This window comes from Schistocerca americana, chromosome 3 (assembly GCF_021461395.2).
Source record: "Schistocerca americana isolate TAMUIC-IGC-003095 chromosome 3, iqSchAmer2.1, whole genome shotgun sequence".
Taxonomy (NCBI): Eukaryota; Metazoa; Arthropoda; class Insecta; order Orthoptera; family Acrididae; genus Schistocerca; species Schistocerca americana.
In genome coordinates this window covers 750,043,799-750,065,072 of record NC_060121.1, presented here as the reverse complement: position 1 = coordinate 750,065,072, position 21,274 = coordinate 750,043,799, and the positions used below count along the sequence as shown (strand labels likewise).

General features: G+C 46.4%; 1 protein-coding gene across 1 annotated transcript in view; it reads left to right on the top strand.

The window, feature by feature from the left end:
- LOC124607179 (UDP-glucosyltransferase 2-like) overlaps positions 1–20,751 on the top strand; it is a 125,556-nt gene extending 104,805 nt beyond the window's left edge. Inside the window, exons 4-6 of the mRNA XM_047139396.1 lie at positions 7,313–7,535; positions 7,627–7,846; positions 20,368–20,751. Coding sequence (XP_046995352.1) covers positions 7,313–7,535; positions 7,627–7,846; positions 20,368–20,638 — 714 coding nt within the window. The 3' untranslated portion in view covers positions 20,639–20,751. The remainder of the gene's footprint in view (positions 1–7,312; positions 7,536–7,626; positions 7,847–20,367) is intronic.
- The last annotated feature ends 523 nt before the right edge of the window (positions 20,752–21,274 follow it).

The window sequence follows — 21,274 nt, the reverse complement described above, 5'->3', positions numbered from 1 at the left end:
CCCGCGCCAAAATCTAGCAAGCATCAACCACTTCTCTAGGCTCATTGACGTCATCAAATTAAGTAACACAAAACTCTCTAATTAAATAAACAAAACAAAATGAACTATAAGCTGTACTCTATATCTGGAAATTTATTATGTAGTCGCGAATGTTCTGGCTGTTTTATACATAAGCATACATACTTGGACATCCGACATTCACTAGTAGAGGAACCACTAGTGGATTCGTTCCCACGTTACAGAGTTGGAACACTTGCCAGTTCCTGTAGAGAATTACATGAATGATTTTTAATAATGCCGAACGTCCCACATACTCTCACGCACGCATTCTCATTCACATGCACCCTAACACACAATACACATATTTACATAAAAATCTTGAAATTATTATTATAGAAAAGTCACAGAGGTTTTCTGAAACTAAAAACTTTCCAAATTTATATATGAACACTGAAAGTGTTATCAGATCATCGTACATAGTCACTGAAGGTGAACTATTACATCACTGTATTTATTTAAATTCTTGACTGTCGGAAAATTACTTTTTTTTTTTGAATTTTACTAACTTCCAAAATACAACTATTTTTTATCTCAGACTTTGGCATATTGTTTGTTTTCACAACAGAAGGATGTACATCAAATATGACGTTCCTCAGGTTATTCCTTTATTAGTTATTAATATTTTTGGTTTCGTATAATGTAAGTGGCCTGCCAGCGCTACTCCACGGCTTTCACATGCGCAGCTGCAACAAATGGTCGTGACGTCAGTCTGCAGGACACAACTCGTCTGTTACTGACCGTATAATACTCTACCGGCTTACATTGCAGCCCGCATACATTCTGAAGTAAAGCTTTTAGTAGACAAATGGGCGATCGCGCACTAGTTGCGACGCCACACTCCGACGAAACCTGTTGACTGCTTCAAAAGGCTTTTCTCAAAACGTATCCAATTAAGAGGAGCTCACTTTGAAAATAACATTGCACACGCATTTGTAACACGTCGCCTCAAAAGACGTACAAAATACATGTAACGGCAGCAGCATTAATTTAAAAGAAAAATAATTATGGCTAATGGTGGCCGCGCGGGGTTAGCGGAGCGGTCTAGGGCGCTGCAGTCATGGACTGTGCGGCTGGTCCCGGCGGAGGTTCGAGTCCTCCCTCGGGCATGTGTGTGTGTGTGTGTGTGTGTGTGTGTGTGTTCGTCCTTAGGATAAATTAGGTTAATTAGTGTGTAAGCTTAGGGACTGATGACCTTAGCAGTTAAATCCCATAAGATTTTCACACACATTTGAACATTTTTTTGGACTAATGGTGGGTCAACAAAACTATGCTGAAAGTTAATAGTTCACTACCAGCAATTTTATCCACGTACAAAAGAGAAAGAAAGGGAAAGAATGGAAATAATTTTGTAATGAAACGTACAATTTAAAATTTGAACTGCTACAGTTGTCACATTGACAGCATGTCTTGTGTTTGAAAGCAAAGCAGCTTGTCTGTTATTTATTGGAGAGGCGCTGCGGTGAGTTGAGAAGACGGCGATGGTTTGCGATGTTTCATATGAGGTTATTACAGCAACTCCGTTTATCATATTTCCACGGCAAAGTATGCTGGTTATGTCTTTTCTCCGTTACGTCACCAAGTCATCCAAAGTGGCGTTTAACAGGCCTCTTTCTAAATATACATAATTGTTGGTGATAATCCACAGTTTTAGCATATACACATCTCTTACTCGTTATACGCACCAAATTCTTGTTTCATTGCTTTATACACCGCTCATGAAAATTTTCTGCCGCGATAAAATTGCTCGTCACGTTTGCAAATGACTATCGCGATCGCGAATTCACAGACAGTAAAACCGTTCCTACACCTGACACACAACTTGGCTAATTGGTTCAGATGGCTCTGAGCACTATGCGACTTAACTTCTGAGGTCATCAGTCGCCTAGAACTTAGAACTAATTAAACCTAACTAACCTAAGGACATCACACACATCCATGCCCGACAATCCCGTCTCCGGCCATCCTGATTTAGGTTTTCCGTGATTTCCCTAAATCGTTTCAGGCGAATGCCGAGATGGTTCCTTTGAAAGGGCACGGCCGATTTCCTTCCCAATCCTTCCCTAAACCCGAGCTTGCGCTCCGTCTCTAATGACCTCGTTGTCGACGGGACGTTAAACACTAACCACCACCACCATGCCCGAGGCAGGATTCGAACCTGCGACCGTAGCGGTCGCTCGGTTCCAGACTGTAGCGCCTAGAACCGCACTGCCACTCCGGCCGGCTGACACACAACCGTAATTAGGTTCACTGTGACAGTTACGGACGTTCGTTAAGAAGACAAGTACATTAGTTTTAGGGGGCCTTGGCTCTCGCGATGCGTTAAATATAAAAACAGTTTCACTCACATTATAGCAATACTACAACGTGTACTCGCGAAGGCATTGTCAGTACCGGTTAAGACACAGTCCGTTTAGTAATACCCAAAACGTACGAGCGTTCTGTTGATAATGATCACTTCAGTTTTTATTACTGAATGCGAAGGTAATCCCAATCGTCAGTAGGTAAGCTTCCTGATTCGCTGTCTCGGCAAGTTTTTGTATCTCAAATCAACAACTCGCGTCCCGCCATATTACCGCACACACTCTCACTAACTATCGCTACTCCATTGTTACTTTCGTTATCGCTCTCTGTGCATTCATGTCTACAATTTACATAGAAATTCTTCACTTTACAGTGAATATTACATATGTAGATAATATCAACAAAAGAAATTAAAGTCTTTCCATATTCAAGTAATAATAAGAAAACATACGCTGATCAGCCATAACAGCATGACCACCGACCTAATACCGATATAACCCGTCCACGCAACAGCAGCGTCACCTGGCGGGGAATGACTGCTAAACACGCAAACGCACTGTGCGTGTAGTATTCGTGATCGTGCTGTCCGCGTGTAGGTTGGGCAAGGCGCGCGATCTATCTGAGTTTGACCGAGAGCAGATTGTAACGGTCCGGAGGCTCAGCACGAGCATTTCGGGAACTGCACGACTGCGTGTTCCAGGAGAGCTGTGGTGAGTGTCTTCGACACGTGGAGAAACCAAGGAGAAACCACGTCCAGACGTCGGGGGTTTGGCGGCCACCCTTCATTACAGATATCGGACGCCGTCGGCTGGGCAGGCTGGTAAAACAGGAAAAACGGTGAACCGTGGCGGAACTAACATTAGACTTTAATGCTAGGCACAGTACAAGTGTGTCTGAAAACACAGTGCACCGAACACTCCTAACGATGGGCCTCCGCAGCCTACGATCCACACATGTGCCAATGTCAACACCACGACACTGAGATTGAAAGGGCACGTGGTCACCGGCATTGGACGTTTGCGCAGTGATAGAGCGTCGCATGGTCTGATGAATCCCGATACCTTCTTCATCATGCCGACGGGAAGCCGCGAATCCATCGTCTTCCAAGGGATTAGCTCCTTGCCAGCTATACTGCGGGACGCAGACAAGCTGGCGCGGCTCCGCTATTCACGAGGGCATCCATGAGTCCAGTGGAGCTCGTGCAAGGCACCGTGATAACCAAGGAGTATCGTACACTAGTTGCAGACCATAGCATACGCCCTTTTATGACGATCATGATTTATGACGGCAGTGGGATTTTTCATCAAGATAATGCGCCAAGTCACTTGGTCAGGAGCGTGTTGGTGTAGTTCGAGGAACACAGTGGCGAGTTACAATTGATGTGCTGGCCCCAAAACTCGTCAGATCTGAATACGATGGAACACATCTGGGATGTGGTTGAACGTGACGTCAGAGCTTATTGGCGGCCTCCCTAGTATTTACGGGAATTAGATGGCTAGTGTGTGCAGATGTGATGCCATTTCTCTACCAAGGCCTCATTGCTCCCATGCCACAAAGTGTTGACGCTGTTATCCGTCCAGAGGTCGAGGTACAGGCTATTAGGAAGGTGGTCATAATGTTCTGGCTGAACAGTGTATTTAGCCATTACTGAAAAGGAAATAAATTGCAGCTATATTTTAACGTCATTTCCAAGCATAGCTGTGCTATACCATCAAAGATGTGAAAACCTATTCTAAGAAAGCGAAAGAAATGATAGAAAAAAGAGAAAAAATTACCTATCACTAATGGCTATATCTTCACAAACGATATGTGCAAGCAAAAGAGGCGCATTGTATCAAGATATGTAAACGCATACTTAGTAATTGTCACGTTGACAGCGTAAGTCTTCTATTTATTTTATTTTATTTTAGTTATTTTTATTTTTTTGTTTCTTTATTTAACCTGACAAGATTAGGGCCATCTGGTTATGTCATCCTTTATATCTAACCAGGCGTTCTATATATTTAACGTTGCACATGTTACGATACGCATGTTATACTATATTTAAAAATGAAACATCCCAACAGTAAAGATAAAATAAACACACACTTTGTATTTGTTCATAGTAAACACAACAAAATTTTAATTATGAGTTACAGCAGCGATAGGCGCTAGTGAAAGGGGTGGAAAAAGGGGAGAAAGAGGAAGTGATAATACTCAGTTAATGAATGCAAGGCAAAAGTAAATGGCTTGACTCGTAGAAAAAGGGAGAGAGACAGAAGGGTAACTGGGAAAAGAAAGGAGCTTTGGCTTTGCTATTTGGCAGAGGGAAAGTTGGTAATATACGTTAATTTTTGGTGTAACGCTGTGAGGGCGGCAGAGCGAGGTGCTTCAGCTTTTTAAAAGCAACAGGAGGCCGAATTGTGCGCAGAGTGCTAGGAAACTTGCTCCAGTGGCGGATAGCAACAACAAGTAGTTTGCGAATATTTTAGTTACAGTCCGGAACCGCGTGACCGCTACGGTCACAGGTTCGAATCCTGCCCCGGGCATGGATGTGTGTGATGTCCTTAGGTTAGTTAGGTTTAAGTAGTTCTAAGTTCTAGGGGACTGATGACCACAGCAGTTAAGTCCCATAGTGCTCAGAGCCATTTGAACCATTTGAGAAAGACAGTAAAGACAAAAGCACTCAGAAGCCTCCAGGGGGTCGGTCTGCCCTCGTTCACTTAGATGATACAGGTGGTGAGCCCAACTACACTTGATCCGTCGGAACCCAACCAAAGGACAGCCACGGACCGACCGACAAACGACTTCCTTGCCATCAATCGGTACACGAAAATTCAAATACAAAATGTTATGGGCGTGATTATCTACAATCAAATATGTATATGTATTAAGCTGTCAAACTACACACCGTGCTGGACAGCGACAACAGGTGAGGAAAGGACACTGTCTGAAATTACGTCAGTGGCCAGGCCAGGTAACCGGAACACTAACGGCCACAAGGCAGAAAATTCCGCTGGTGCACTTGAATTGTAATCAACCAATATTGTTAATTCCACCACATGGCGGCTAAATTTCAGCAATACAAACATTCGGTGTTGCTCACGGGAAAAACTCCAACAGCGAACCACCGAAACGAACCACACAACGTGAATGGACTTGGCTTGGGTACTTGAAACGACTACTCAACTTTGACTTCCTGGATCGGTGAACCACGAACCTCGTAGCGATCGGACAGCTCCACACACGCTCCGACACTGCGCAGAGACCGGCAGCGGACCCAGCCGACTGCACCGTGCGGAGATAACTTCCCTGGTCCGCAGCAACCGACCGACTCCCTCAGAATGCCGACAACATCTAAAATAGTCGTCAATGAAAATAACACCAACTACACACACAACCTGACAAACACTTGCACGAAGACCTGAACGATACCTAACAGTAACTAAGCATGCACGAAGACAAATCGAGAGTCGATGCGCGCGCACGCACGCGCACACACACACACACACACACACACACACACACACACACACACACACACACACACACACACACACAGCCGACTCACGAACGATCGGCGAGCCAAAACGCGTCGTCCGGTAGGACGACCGACCGACGATCCACCTAGACCGTGGCCCGGCTCTAGTGATGCGTGGCGGCAATGGTCGGGCGAGCCATGTCGACGCAGACCTCACTGCTCCAGTCCGCCTGCACTAGTGCCGCATTGCAACTCCCCGACTGGTAGGTCCGCTCTGCGCTCCAGACGCGTTCCAACTGACTGGCAGGCCCGAACTCGCTTACGACAGACAACGACCGGGAAGTAATAGCAGTCGAGCATAGATACTACCAGAGGGGATATATCGATAAGCGCTGCTAGTGCCAGTCAGAGTGAGGCAAATCAGCAACTCAGTAACGGTAGTAATTTAATTTAACGTAGTGAGGTGGAATTTAACGTAGTGAGGTACGTTAAAAACAGGGTTTAAAATGCATAATGGCGGGAACACGAGCCACGCACGGCTCACGTTTGTACTCTTTGAGGAAGCTTTTGACAGTGTCGACTCGATTACTCTCTTTGATATTCTGAAGGTAGCAGGGGTAAAATACAGGGAGCGAAATGCTATTCACGATTTGTACAGAAACCAGACGGCAGTTAGAACAAAGGACATAGAAGAGGAGTTGAACGGAATGGACAATGTCTTGAAAGGAGGACACAAGATGAACATCAACAAAAGCAAAATAAGGCTAATAGGATGTAGTCGAATTAAACCAGATGATGCTGAGAGAATTAGAAAACGGGACACAAAGTACTAGATAAGATATGATACTTGGGCTATTTGATGGCCAACGTAGACAGGATATAAAAATTAGGCAGGCCATGGCAAGAGAAGCGTTTCTGAAGAAGGGAAATTTGTTAATATAGGATACAGATTTAAGTGTTGGCAAGTCTTTTCTGAAGGAATTTGTATGGAGTGTAGCCATGCATGGAAGTAAAACAAGGACGATAAACAGTTTAGACAAGATGAGCATAGAAGCTTCTGAATTGTGGCACTACCGAAGAATGTTGAAGACACAATGGGTAGATCGCGTAACTGATGAGGGGATACTAAACAGAACTCTGAAGACAAGAAATTTCTCACACGAATTGACTAAAAGAAAGGATCCGTTGATAGGACACATTCTGAGATATCAAGTGATCATCAATTTAGTGTCGGAGAGAAGCGTGGCGGTACAAGTCGTAGAGGGAATCCAAGAGATGAATATAGCAAGGAGATTCATCAGGATGGAGGTTGTAATAGTTATTCTGAGATGCAAAGGCTTGCATTGGGTAGAACAACTTGGAGAGCTGCATCAGATCAGTTTTCAGATTAAATACATAACAACAAAGAACTCTTTTTTTCTGTTTAAGTTACTCTTAGTATGTTCTTATCAACGTGAGTAAATGCCTTAAAAATATTTTCTTTTCAAACAGGAGATCCAGAAGTTCTTAGACGGAGCGGACAATGGCTTCATATATTTCAGTTTAGGATCGAACATGAGAAGTATTTTCCTCTCTAAAGAGATAAGAGACGCATTCCTGTACGCTTTCTCTAAACTTCCGCAAAGAATACTGTGGAAGTTCGAGGAGGTTGACCTCCCCGGAAAACCAGAGAACGTGATGGTGTCGAAGTGGCTACCGCAGCAGGACGTACTAGGTACGAGTGGTGAACAGACTTCAGTAGTACATGACGATGTCGTTACTAAGTTGTAAATTGCTTGTAAATTGAAAGGAAATTTCTGTTTCAGCTCATCGTAACATCCGGCTGTTCATCACACAGGGAGGTCTGCAGAGCTTCAACGAGGCGGCGTACTTTGGTGTTCCTCTCCTAGGGATACCGTGTTTCGCTGACCAGCCCTACAATATTGCCAAGATGGTTAGCGCCGGAATAGGAGAGAAAATGGAACTGGGCGAAATAAACAAAGAATCACTTCTCCGAGTAATACGACGCCTTCTTGACACTCCGAGGTCAGTTCCTAAGCTTTGCAAGTTGTACACATAATGGGTGATCAAAAAGTTTCGGTTCGAAGGCCTTAAACTCTAGAATCTTTATACCTATCAGGCAAAATCGTCGTGAGCATTGAGACAATCGTCCTACCGACGCACCAGGTTGAAGATAGCCGTTTGGTAGAACACCGTCTCCTGCTGCGAGAGGAATTCCGTAACTGCCTGCTGCACATTCTCGTCCGATAGAAATCTTCGGCCCTTCAAGGCCATGTTTAAGGGATCGAAGCTATGATAATTGCGAGGGGATAGGTCAGGATTATAGAGTGGGTGTTCGAGTTTCACCCACTTGAGTCGGCGTAGCTGCGTTGCAACATTTGCCTTATGGGGACGTGCGTTATGAAGCAACAGCACCTGTCGCAAAACTTCACAACGGCGGTTTTCGACAGACGTGCTGTCCCAGCGTATTCTTCATTCTCCGACGTATGTTTAACGGCACTTGTCGTTCGGGAGCCAAGAAAAGAATAATAGCACGTTGGTCCTGCTTGGACAACGTGACCATAGTTCACGCTTCCGCATTTACGGCACGCAAGTCAGAAATTCACCACTGCCACACTAATCCCTTGCCTACACGTCGGTGCTGATATACCGGGTGATCAAAAAGTCAGTACAAATTTGAAAACTGAATAAATCACGGAATAATGTAGATAGAGAGGTACAAATTGACACACGTCCTTGGAATGACATTGGGTTTTATTAGAACCGAAAAAAACAAAGTTCACAAAATGTCCGACAGATGGCGCTGGACAGCAAAACGTCAGTGACTGCGCATGGCAATCATGTATAAAAGGAGCTGTAATGAGAGAGAGAATCAGATGCGCCAGCAGTCGCAGCATGTTGACGTTACCTGAAAAGGCGCTTTTAGTGAAGCTGTATTATCAGAATGGGGAACATGTTAGTTCGGCGTTACGATCCTATCGCCATAGGAAGGGGATTCGAACGGGTAAAGGTCCGTTGACAAATGCAGCTGTGGCGAGAAGCCACGGGTTGTTTAGACGATGGACCCCGTAGTGGCCGACCGAGCACAAGTTGTAATGCTGCTGAGACAGTTCAGGAAGAAATGGAGACTGCAGCGGGTTCGTTTGTGCACGGGGAAGCCAGCGCTCGTGCAGTCGCACGTCGCACCGCATTCCATACACTACTGTTTGGTTGGCACTTAGGCGTACTCTCCGATGCTATCCGTACAAAATCCATCGGCATCATGAACTGTTACCTGGCGATTTAGTGAAGCGGAGGGCATTTGCGGTGTGGGCGTTTCAAAAGATGGCGGAAGATGACGATTGGTTGAGTAACGTGTTGTGGACCGACGAAGCTCATTTCATGCTTCGAGGGTCAACACCCACAACTGCAGAGTTTGGGCTACCGAAAATCCTAGAACTGTCGTGGAAACTCCATTGCACGACGAGAAAGTCACGGTATGGGTTGGATTTACCACATCTACCGTTATCGGGCCTTTTTTCTTCGAGGAAATTCGTGATTCTGGTTTTGTAACTGCTACCGTGACGGGTGAGAGGTACGCCGATATGTTACAGAACCACATCATCCCAAGCCTGGCTAATAAACACCTGCTGGAACGTACGATGTTTATGTAGGATGGCGCTCCACCCCATATTTCTAGACGCGTGAAAGATCTCTTGTGCGCGTCGTTTGGTGATGATCGTGTGCTCACTCGCCACTTTCGTCATGCTTGGCCTCCCAGGTCCCCAGACCTCAGTTTGTGCGATTATTGGCTTTGAGGTTACCTGAAGTCGCAAGTGTATCGTGATCGACCGACACCTCTAGGGATGCTGAAAGACAACATCCGACGCCAATGCCTCACCTTAACTCCGGACATGCTTTACAGTGCTGTTCACAACATTATTCCTCGACTACAGCTATTGTTGAGGAATGATGGTGGACATATTGAGAATTTCCTGTAAAGAACATCTTTGCTTTGTCTTACTTTGTTATGTTAATTATTGCTATTCTGATCAGATGAAGCGCCATCTGTCGGACATTTTTTGAACTTTGGTATTTTTATTTTGTTCTAATAAAACCTCATGTCATTCCAAGCATGTGTGTCAATTTGTACCTCTCTATCTACATTATTCCATGATTTATTCAGTTTTCAAATTTATACTGACTTTTTGATCACCTGTTACATGCATCGGAGTCGCGCTGCGTTGCAGATACGCTGGAGCCATGCTCTCAAAAGGAGACTTTTTGATCGTGTCTTATAGATCACATGTATGCAAGTGTTCTGCTTTAGTCCTTTTTACCATAATTATTAAGTAATTACGCAGAGTACCTCTTAACCTATTGATAATTCCTCCGGTAATTTTCGTCACATAGATTATGGGTCAATAAACGAAAACAAAAAGTCTAAGATATTTTAATATTACACTTACACGAACTGTAAAACGGTGACCAGCAGTGTATATATATATATATATATATATATCTATATCACACACATCCACGTCCGAGGCAGGATTCGAACCTGCGACCGTAGCGGTCGCGCGGTTCTGAACTGAAGCGCCTAGAACCGCTCGGCCATAACGGCCGGCACCAGTAGTGTCTTCACGTTTCAGTATTGATGTATGGACTTATAGGACTACAGTCATCGACTTTGAAAATGAACTAGTGCACACATCAAACGTTCTTCTGTACTTTCATCTACGCTTAGTCTGCAGTTTTCTGATTCTCTAAGTTTTTCGAATTTTCTTCCATTTGTTTACATGAAATTGTTTGAGGATATGGCTTGATCTTCCGTGTTAGCTAATGTGGCGAGCTATAGCTCTCGCAACAAATTTTAGAATTCATTTGATTCCTTTTTTCAGACCGATGTGATGTTTCTAAACATCCAGTAGTGCCTATAATAGTTGCAAGATGATATTGTCTGCAGATTCCGCTGTTGTGCACAGATATTACAATATGAACCGTAGATTGCTGGGTAAGATGACCGTACAGGTATACAGAGATGAAGAGATTGGTGCTGATTAGAAAGAACTGAAAGGTATCAAAACGACACGAGAAACTAATGACAATTAAAAAATATAAACATAAACTAACAAAGATGAGTGGAAGCTGAATCATTAAGATGTAGACATATTACTTTCGAATCCTGTCTCGGGCATGGATGTGTGTGATGTCCTTAGGTTAGTTAGGTTTAAGTAGTTCTAAAGTCTAGGGGACTGATGACCTCAGATGTTAAGTCCCATAGTGCTCAGAGCCATTTGAACCATTTGGAAAGGAAATAACTAAGAAAATAGAAAAAGGCTGTTCGCAGGGATCAGCGTGTGGCCCAGAGTTTTGGGATGTAGCATTGCAGCCGAGACTACAGAAGTTACATGACGGCGGTACGTAAGCGGAGACGACGTGTTATTTGTTGTAAGAGATGACTAGCAGAATTGTAGAAGACAAATGTAACGCGATGTTCCATGACCTTGAAGGATGGTGTCGAAGTGGCAGATTGTCACTAGTACTTCACAAAACTTCGTACCTCTTTCTGAAAGGGAACTTAGCAAGAAAGCCTAACATAAAATAAAATACAAAATTGTTAAGGCTTTCGTGACCACTTGTTGACAAATTGCCTATTGGCTTCTGTCTCGGGTTCTTCGGCCGACGTTCACCTGATGATTTTACTGACGTTTCGCCAGCACGAGTGGCTAGCATTGTCAAAGCTTCACCTTCCAATGCCGGTGGTGAACTGGAGCCGAGCTCTTTTTTTTTTTTTTTTTTTTTTTTTTTTTTTATAGAGATGGGGCCCCTCCACGCCCGCACCAACGTGGTGACCAAACCAAAAGTTCTACTGTCACCTCCGTAAACATGTTAGTTGTCTAGTATGTGGATCACAGGATGCTGGGCTGTGATGTTGTCCGTGCGTCTGGGTAAGGCTACGCATTAACACGGTCCATCAGGTGATAGATAGTGGACGAAACGCGAGTGAGGGTAGCGATTTGAAGAGCAGAGGAAAAAAAGTGCCATGGCTCGTGCCGTGGGAAAAAAACCTCTGCGACAGTGGGATGGGTAGTAAGAGCAGTAGTGGCTTACTAGCTGCGATAGTTCATGCAAGGTTGGATTTGTTAGTATAGGTGTCATGCATCATTACCATGACAAGCGATGGCGATGTGTCCCAGTTGTTGCTGCTGCTGCATTCCTGGAACAATCAAGATCGTTATACAGTAGTGGGAGATCGGCCATAGATCATCTCACTGTGTGGGGGATGTGTGGAGCTTGTTTGCATGCAGTGTACGGTACGGCTTCCCTGTGTGGTGCCAGTTATTCGGCAGTGTACTCCAATCCAGCTGGATATCCAGCAATGGGTCTGATAAACAGGGGCTCGCCTGTACCGTTATGTTTGCGTATGCTTGGCCATAGATGTTATGTCCTTACAAGTATGTCTTTTGGTCTTTTATGTTTCCATCTATGGTTGTGGTCGTAGTTCCCCAGATTCAGAATAAACGGGTTCTGCGAATGTCTGGAGTTTCTGTATAGTCTTGTGGTGAGTTTGTGGATTACCTCCGTGAGAGTCTCAAGTCGGTATTCCCGGTGAAGGTCCGCGATGCGTGTGTATCGTGGAGCATTGCTTATGATTTTGAGTACTTTGTTTTGTATGAGCTGCAGACGGCGCAGACGTGTAGGCGCAGCGTATCCCCAGACAGGAGCTGCGTACGTCATCAGGGGTCGGATAAGTGTCATGTACATGGACCTCGACACCCTTCTGTTCAGTGTGCTACGCCTGTTGAGCATAGGATAGAGCTGTTTGAGCCTCGCGCTAGCTCGGTTGGTCATGTGTTGTATGTGGTCCCCCCAGAGTAATTTCCGGTCCAGCCAGACACCGAGGTATTTGACTTTCTCACGGAAACGTATTGGGCGTGCATGTAGAGTTATTGGTCTGCAGTAGCGGTGTTTGCGCAGTTGCTTCGGTCTTCTAGTGAACAGAACGGCTTCGCACTTGTCGACGTTTACTCTAACACGCCATTTCTCCAACCAAGGCTCGGCCACTCTGAGTGCAGTCTGTAGGCGTGACGTAATGTTTGATGGTTTCCAATCTTGCGCAAGGATGGCTGTGTCATCCGCGTAGATTGCCATCATTGTGTTGTGTGTGGTTGGGAGATCGTTTATGTAGAGGTTAAACAGCAGGGGCCCTAGGATGCTTCCCTGGGGTACTCCCGCGTGTATACCGTGTTGTGTTGATTGTTTTCCCTGCACGTCAGTGTTGAAACTCCTGTCTGTGAGGTATGAGTGTATTAGACGCAGCAGCCCGTCAGGGAATCCCGCGTCGCTGAGTTTGCGGATGAGGCCGTTGTGCCATAGACGGTCGAAAGCCTTTTCGATGTCCAGGAACACTGCCCCTGTAGCTTTGTTTATGTTGAAGCCATGTGTTATATGTTCAACGACCCGTAGGAGTTGTTGTGTTGTGGAGTGGTGATCCCTGAAGCCGAATTGCTCCGGTCTCAGGATGTCATTTGTTATGCAGTGCCTAGTGATGCGTTTGAGAATCACCTTCTCAACAATCTTACTGAGCGAACTCAGAAGGCTGATGGGTCGGTAATTTTGTGGGAGGCTGTGGTCTTTCCCCGGCTTCCTGAACATCAGGACCTTGGCCGTCTTCCAAAAGGCGGGGAAGTGTTGGTGTTTTAGTATGGCATTCGTTATGTGTGTTAGGTACTCAGTTGCTTTATCCGTGAACTCCTGGAGGACACGGTTTTGAATGCCATCATGACCAGGGGCTTTCCTAGCAGCGGAATGCATTATAGCCCAGGAGACTTCGGCTGTGCTAGCATGTCGAATGTCGTCGCGCGATGGTTGGGCTAGAATGCGTGTAACCTCTTGGTCAGTAGCAAGTGTGAACACTGGATCTGATGGTACCAGGTTCGGTGTGAATGACGCTGCGAGTGTTCGAGCCATTAGTTCTGCTTTCTCTTCCGCTGAGTATGCAGGTCCGTCAGGCCCATTGAAGCGTTGGGGTGTATAGTTTCTCCCTGGTGAAATGTCGGGCTAGCTGCCACACGCCAGGTCGTGCGGTGTCCAGCCCTTCGAGTTTTTGATTCCACTGTTGTGTTCTATGTGTTTGTATTTTATCGTGTATGATGCCCTGTAGTCTGTTAATGTGCCGTTTGAAGTACGGACGCCTGGTGCGCTGCCATTGTCTCCTGAGGCGATTCCTCATTGAGATTAGGCCCAGGATTTCCTGGGGCAGGGCCGCACTGCGTTGTTGTGAGGTGCGATCAGGTATGGTGCCTGCCATTGCGTCCCGGACGGCGTTAGTGAGGGTTTCCACTGCCTCGTCAATTTGTCCTGTTTCGTTAATTTCGTGTATAGGTGGGATGTGGCTATCAAGCGTTTGCTTGAACAATGTCCAATTCGCACGCCCGTAGTCCAACATCTTGCGTTGTTCTGTGTGCTGCAGTGTTTCCTCGATGTATAGTATTACAGGTTGGTGGTTTGAGGGCAGATTGTTTTCAACGGCAACGTTGAGTGTCGCTGTAATGCCCTTGATGAGGGCCATGTCTATCACGTCTGGCCTGTGTCCCCTCTGGTAGGGAATGTGCGTCGGTTCAGCCGGCGCTAGTGTAATGTAGTTTCTACCTAGCGAATGTTCGTACAGTTTTTTGCCGTTGGGATTTCGTATGCGTGAATTCCATTCTGGGTGTTTTGCGTTCAGATCTCCAGCGACTATTACTCGCGGTGAAATGTTGAGTAATGTGCTGATATCGCGTGTTGAGATGCCTACAGGGCTGTTGTATACCGATATCAGCGTGGTGTAGGCTCCGTTGAACTTGACTCTGACGGCCGTAGCCTCAATTTTTTCCAGTTCAGGGAGCTCTATGTTTGTGTGCTCAATGTCTTTGTGTATGACGATCGCAGTTCCACCTGCCACGGCGTCGCCCGGTCGGTCGGTACGATAGACACAATAGCCAGGGAAGTTCAATTGCTTGTGCGGTTTAAGTTTAGTCTCGTTCAGTAGCGCGACAAGGATTCCCTTGCGCTCCATGAACGCGGCAAATTTTGCCCTTTTGTTGTGGATCGAGTCTGCATTCCAGAACAGGATCCGTGATAGTGTATGCGGGTCTGCGTTATGGGCCGGGTGTGGTGTATTATTCATGTAAGAGTGTGAAAGAGTGTTGTGATGGCAGTGTGTATGACAGCCCAGTATTGCCCGGGTTCGGCGCTCATGAGCTGGGTGATGAGTGTAGTGACGGCCATCAGCACCTTGGTAAGGATTTGAACGGTCGTGTGTCGGGGGAATAGTGTTTCCAGTATTCCCCCAGGTGGTGTGCTGGTGTTGGGTGTGGCAGCCTGAGGTGCTGTTGTGGAGTTAGCGGCCGCTTGTGCGGGTATTGGTGTGTTGTTAGGAGCGGCATTTGTGCATTGTGGCAGAGGTTGTGGCGCCTGTGTTACTTCTGTGGTGAGGGGGATGGTAGTGTGAGTTACAGTCTCGGTGTCTTGTTGACTGTTTTCCTGTGTGTTGCTGTTCCGTTGTTGCTGTGTGGTCTGTTGTGGTGGTTTCGTGTTCCCCGCCCTGTGTTTGCGTGTGCGTCTATTCCTCCTCTGGGCTTGGGGTTCGGGGGGTTCTTGTGTGGGTGTGTTTTCTTGTATACGATGCGTTTCTTCGCAGCGCGTGATTTCCGGGAGTGGGGTCGTGTTGTTTGGGGGCATAGGTGTTGGTACCGATGCTTGCTGGGTTTCAGGTGTTGCCTGTGGTTGTTGTGTGGCTGTTGCAGCGGTTGTTTCACGTGTGTGTGTAGGGCGCTGAGGTTCCGCAGCCTGTGCCGTCCCGCCAGGGCGTGCAACCGTGGCAAACGTTACGCCGTTCCTTACTGGGTTCGGCGCTGGCCTTGGACGTGGTATGTCGTACAGTACCCTACTTATGTCTTGCTTTCGCTTCAGCGCCTGTTTGTATGAGTTGCACTGTCTGAAGTTTGCCGCATGGGGCCCACCGCAGTTGGCACAGCGTCGCTGGTTTGGTTGTATTTGTGTGCATGTGTTGGATCTGTGATTGCCAGCGCATCCGCGGCAGCGAGTTGCCAGGCCGCAGCGGAGGGCCGAGTGGCCGAACCGCTGGCAGTTGTTGCATTGTTGGGGGACGGTGGGTGGTTCATAGTGTTCTACACGTACGTCCATCCGCAGAAAGCTCTTTATCTGCAGGATGGCGCGGGAATCAGCCGTGTCGGCTAACTCAACCATGTAGTGTGGTAACGGTGCGTGTGTACGGAACCCTGTCATCCGGGAGGCACTTTTGCAGTCGAATCCCAGATAACAAAGGGCCGCATGTACTGTCTCGTTGGGGGTGCTGGGGTCCACTCCCTTGATCACGTATTGCTGGGTTCTCTCGTCCAGCGTTCTGTACGTGTAATGTTCAATCTTCCGATCTTTGAGGAAGGTCAGAAGATCTTTATATTCTTTGTCTGTGGCAACGTACAGTGAGGCCCTATCCCCCGAGTACTTTGCATGTAATGTGCTGTTTATATGCCTCTCCGCGAATGCAGTATTAAGGGCACTAAGGTTCCCGTAGTTTTGTATAACAACCGGGGGGAAACCAGTCTTGTGTTGTGTGGGCACTGCTGTGGCTTTGTGTGCTTTGTTGTTGTTCGCCACAGCTGTGTTTGCGTTTTGTTTTGTGTTAATGTTGCTAGCCTGAGATGAGCTAGTGGGTGTAGGCAACAGCGCCTTTCGGTTGCCTAGCGAGTTTGTTTGCTCGCTTGTTTGTGCTGGTGTTTTTTTGGGTCTGCGTTTTGGGCCCTCCACCTGCCAGGGCTCTGTGTAGTGGTTTTCTGTATCCTCATCCGCCGCCGCTGCCTCGGTTTCTTGAGGCTGCGACGCCGGTGGGAGAATGGTGCATGACTGTCCAGTGACAGGGGAGTGTAAGGCAATGTTTAGTGTAGTTGTCTTGGTGGGAGAGACGTCCGCCCCGAAAAGTTCGGTGATTAGCCGACGCGACTCGAGCTGCTTTTGCGCTTTCGCGCCAAGCTGTCGAGCGTCGCCAGCCGCTCCCTTGCCTTCGGTAGCGGGCGGGGCGCGGGTTCGCGGCCGCAGACTATATGTACCTGGCGCGCCAACGTCCGAGGGCTTCTCTGCGGTCATTTCCGGTGCGGTTCTCCTCTTGCTACCTGCGACGGTCGTTCGCTGCAGTACGGGAAGCCAGGATCAGTTTACCTTAAGGCTTTCCTCTTTCTTGTTGAAGCTGTTCGTGTGTTTTTGTATTTCTACGGCTTCTCTGAACAAGCGGGTGTGATAGTGCTTCTCTACAGCCAGAACTTCCGTGTCGGCGAATTTTATTACGTGGTCGGTCTCACTCAGTGCGTGCTCTGCCACGGCCGATTAAATGATGTAACGATGAGAATAAGCACATAAAGAGATTTGTAGGGCTATTCCCGGACGAAAGGCAGGCAGGCACGAAGGTTACAATAGTGATGAACAAAATTATAATCATTGCAAGTAGGCAATTTCAGCTTCCCCTGAAAACAATCAGAGCATATCACCAATATATATATTAGCATCAGTCGTAGGATATGGTGTGACCGTTTGGGCTCATAGATTGAAGCTTTTGAAGCCAATCTCATTAGTGAGAAGAGTTCAGCGAGGAGTGTTACTAAGATTAACGGACGCCTACAGCACTATCCCAAGTGATTCTTTGTTAGTAATTGTGGGCTATGTCCACTGGACTTGAAAATTAGGAAAACTGGAGCCCTTCATTGGTTAAAGAAAGGCAATCAAATGGAAGAAGGAAGCATACTTGGAATTGAGGCCAATACGAAGCAGTCAGTACAAGATCGCATATTACAACTGTGGCAGAATGAATGGTCACTTTAGATACAGGAAGGAGAACACGTGAATTTCTCCCTAACGTCAGAGAAAGCCTAAAAATGAGATTTCCTAACCTGTCGAGTGGACTGATACATTCCCTGATCCGTCACGACCCGCATGCTATGTATCCATAAAAAATCAAAAGACAGATGAATGATAGTTGCGCCTGCGGCTATTTGGGCACTATAGAGTACACACTGTGGGAGTATCCAGGAAAGCGAAGGAAGAGATCATGAAGCATTCAAATACACGTCGCAATGCTGCCATCCTGTCGAGACAACATAATGTGCAGATGAAGAGAAGACAACTGAGGTCGACAATCACAATTCTTTCTTAAGAATTTATATTCCTTTGCTGCAAGTAACCACGGAAGTACGGATTCGAAGAGGTAACAGTGAATAGTGGAATTGCTTGTTATAGTGGAAACTCTGCAGTCTTGCTGCCGCACACCGAACGAATCGGGCGGACGATGGCTGTTGACTGCGGTAGTGTGAAGGCGGATCAAGTAGAGGCAACAACAGCCTCCAGGTTAAATACACCAAAATAAATGAACAAAAACGACAGATTCCGTAGTACAGACAGTAGCATTAGTAGTTTGGTAACTGGTTAAGGGTTTTATTATACTTTTGTAGTAGTAGGAGTAGTTGTAGTTGTAATATTAGCATTTTTGTAGTATTAGTTTTTATATTCATTACCAGAAATAAACAACGAATATATAAAGTCATTATTATCAAAGAAAGTGTGTCATGTATAGCCTATTTTAGCTTCTGATATAACAAGGCGTAATTGTAAAGGATAAGTAAATAAAAGATATATTCGTAACTGCTTTTCGTTTATGATGGTTAAACAGTAGGTATGCTAGAAACCAGCAATAAATTAATAAGAGAAACGAGCGACGCTGGCTGTCTCTGTGTGGAGAATGTTAATGTTTAGGTTGGAAACGATGTGCTGACGTGTTCATATTACCGTATGTACTAGAAAATACTTGTGTGGAAGATCAGGTGTGAAACGATATATTAAAAAAAAGAGAAAAAAAGAAAAAAAACCTCGTAGGAATTATCCGAATGGGAAGAAAATCAGTAGACGTGATGCAAATGCGTACAGGTACAGACAAACAAACGATTACAAGTTCAGAAAAATTTGATTATTTTCGCAAGAGAAAGAGGTTCACAAACTGAGCAAGTCAATAAAGCTTTTCTTTTCTTTTTTTAACTTGGTGTTTGACAGTGCCTTCGGCTTCACCGAATCTACGTGTACTTGTGTGTGGTTTTTTGTTGTTTTTCTCTGGGATCGATTTATTTACAAAACAAATCGTGGGCATTGGAGGGCATGGTCGGTAACAATAAGGCCTCGTGGCCCACGACCATCCTCGGTTTATGGGGCGTGGGTTTAGGGTTCTTAGATTCTGTGCAGCGGGTGCTGCTTCCCACTGCTTCCTTTTGTGTAGTTGCACCAGTCGGCAGCTCGGCGAGTGTTGTCGCTCCGCGGCGGACGCTGTGCTCGTTCTGGCAGGATGTTGACTGTCCCCACCACTTGCCCGTCGAGGAAGGGCGGCGTAAGTGCGCAGTTGGTCTGCGCTTACATTTTAACTCTTTACTTGATAGTCTAGTTCTAGTTAATCTATCTCTAAGAAAACTCTGTTGTTATAGGTGGTCGCACAGCCAACAGAGTGGAGGAGGTGGGGGGGGGGGGGAGGGGGGGATTAGACTTATTTCACTACATATTTATGTTAATCTAGGTCCTTAATCTACTAATTACATGTTGATGTACATGGTACCTTTTGTTAGGTGACTGTCTGCTGTGGTGGTGCCTACCTTAATTAACAAAGAGTGGTACCTCGGATTATGTGGTTCAACTAATTTTCCAAAACTTTGGCTGTTGTGATGGTGACAGATTTTACTAACAGAACATGTTCGTCAATAGAGCGTTGGTCCACCTCTGGCCCTTTCGCAAGCCGTTATTCGGAATGGCACTGATTGATGGAGTTGTTGGAAGTCATCCTGATGAATATCGTGCCAAATTCTGACCAACTGGTGCGTTAGATCGTCAAAATACCGAGGTGCTTGGAGGGGCTTGCCCGTAAAGCTACAAACGTTCTCAATTGAGCAGAGACGCGGCGACCTTGCTGGCCAAGGTAGGATTTGACGAGCAAGAAGAAAGGCAGCAGGAACCTCATCATGCGCGGACGGGCATTATCTTGCTGAAATGTAAGTCCAGGATGGCTTGTCATGAAGGGGAACACAACCAGGCCTAGAATATCGCCTACGTACGGCTGTGCCGTGAGAGTGTTGTGGACGACAACCAAAGGGGTCCTGCTATGAAAAGAAATGGCACCCCACGCCATGGCGGGCGACAATCATATTGGTATCCGACTCGCATCCGGGGCGTCACCAGGCATGTCTTCGACCTAGATTCTCGTTGAGTGGAGTAAAATTGCCTTTAGCGATGAGTCCAGTTTCGAACTAAGCCCAGATTTCCGTCCCATTAGGGAAATTCCTTAATGGTTCTTCGTTTTTTTGTCTTTAAGTGTATTTAGACGAATGACAGTCTTAGTTTAATACCAAATATTCGAGAGGTGAGCTACCGTTTTGGTGTGGAAATTGAGCGCGTAGAACAATTTGTACGTAATTCTAGAGTGACTGCGTGTGCTTCGCCGAAGTAATATTCGCTCCCTCTCTACTTGTTCTCGGCAGCTACCAGGAGAACATGCAGAAGTTCTCCGCAGTTTTCCGCGAGCACCAGGCGACGTCGCTGGAGCGCGCCGTGTGGTGGGTGGAGTACGTGATCCGGCACCGGGGCGCGCCGCACCTGCGCAGCCTCTCGCTGGACATGATGCCGTGGCAGACGCTGCTGCTCGACGTCGCCGCCGTGATCCTCCTAGCCGCGGCCGTCGCCGCCTTCCTCTCGTACAAAGTACTCACCTGGCTCTGCTGCAACGTCTCCAAACCTCGGCACACGAAATGAAAGCAGTGCACAGTTCGTCCGGTCTCTCGGGAACACGCATCGGCATCGAACAGAGAAGAGTAAACGCAAGTAGCGTGACGGGAAGATTATTTATTATAAAATGTATTGTCTACACAGGCGTTGAATAAATGTTCAGTTAACGTACAAATGGCTACTGAAACGGTCTTCTTCCTCTTTATTGGACTCGCATTCGGGAGGACGACGGGTCAATCCCGCGTCCGGCCATCCTGATTTAGCTCTTCCGTGATTTCCCTAAAATCGCTCCAGGCAAATGCCGGGATGGTTCCTTTCAAAGGGCACGGCCGACTTCCTTCCCCGTCCTTTCCTAATCCGATTAGACCGATGACCTCGCTTTTTTGTCTCTTCCCCCAAACAATCCAATCCAGTCTTCTTTACTCTGATCGATTCCGATTTACTACTGCTGTTCCGTTAAGTTTGTTTATGATAAAGCTGCAGGGGCAGTCATTCGGCTACGTGTTCTATAATGATTTTCACAGTGTACTGTAAGTAAACACGCAGATGATACCCTCCCCCACCATGCCAATTAGCTTGTAAAATTTAAAAGTGCCTTACTGCACGTAGCACGTGCAAGTTCTGTAGCGAAACGTTCGTTAAAACTCCTCGTGAATTACTAGG